This window comes from Acanthisitta chloris, unplaced genomic scaffold (genome assembly GCF_000695815.1).
Source record: "Acanthisitta chloris isolate BGI_N310 unplaced genomic scaffold, ASM69581v1 scaffold26942, whole genome shotgun sequence".
NCBI lineage: Eukaryota > Metazoa > Chordata > Aves > Passeriformes > Acanthisittidae > Acanthisitta > Acanthisitta chloris.
Window position 1 is genome coordinate 10,033 of NW_008661515.1, and position 369 is coordinate 10,401.

General features: G+C 45.8%; 1 protein-coding gene across 1 annotated transcript in view; it reads left to right on the forward strand.

The window, feature by feature from the left end:
• DRAM2 (DNA-damage regulated autophagy modulator 2) overlaps window positions 1-180 on the forward strand; it is a gene marked incomplete at its 3' end in the record, with an annotated part of 9,916 nt that extends 9,736 nt beyond the window's left edge. Inside the window, exon 7 of the mRNA XM_009070267.1 lies at window positions 88-180. Coding sequence (XP_009068515.1) covers window positions 88-180 — 93 coding nt within the window. The remainder of the gene's footprint in view (window positions 1-87) is intronic.
• Window positions 181-369: the final 189 nt, after the last annotated feature.

Genomic DNA, 369 nt, shown 5'->3' on the forward strand with positions numbered 1-369 from the left:
GGATGCCCCAGGGATGATGTTCCATGTCCCAGATCATCTTTGTGCTGCTGCCACCTCCAGAGCAGCTTTTCCCCCTCTCTCCCACAGGGATACATCCCCCACATGGTCAGCACCGTGTCCGAGTGGTCCTTGGCATTCTCCTTCCTCAGCTTCTTCCTCACCTACATCCGAGACTTCCAGGTAAATGGACTTAGTGCTGATTGCTCCTCCACAGCCCCATGTGGTGCACACTGAGCTGCCTTGGGCTGAGAGGAATCATGGAGTTACTGGGGTCAGAACTGCAATTCCATATGGAATACATAAAAAATATGTATATGTAATTATGTTTATATATGTAATTTCTATATTATATAATTTAGATTTATATGA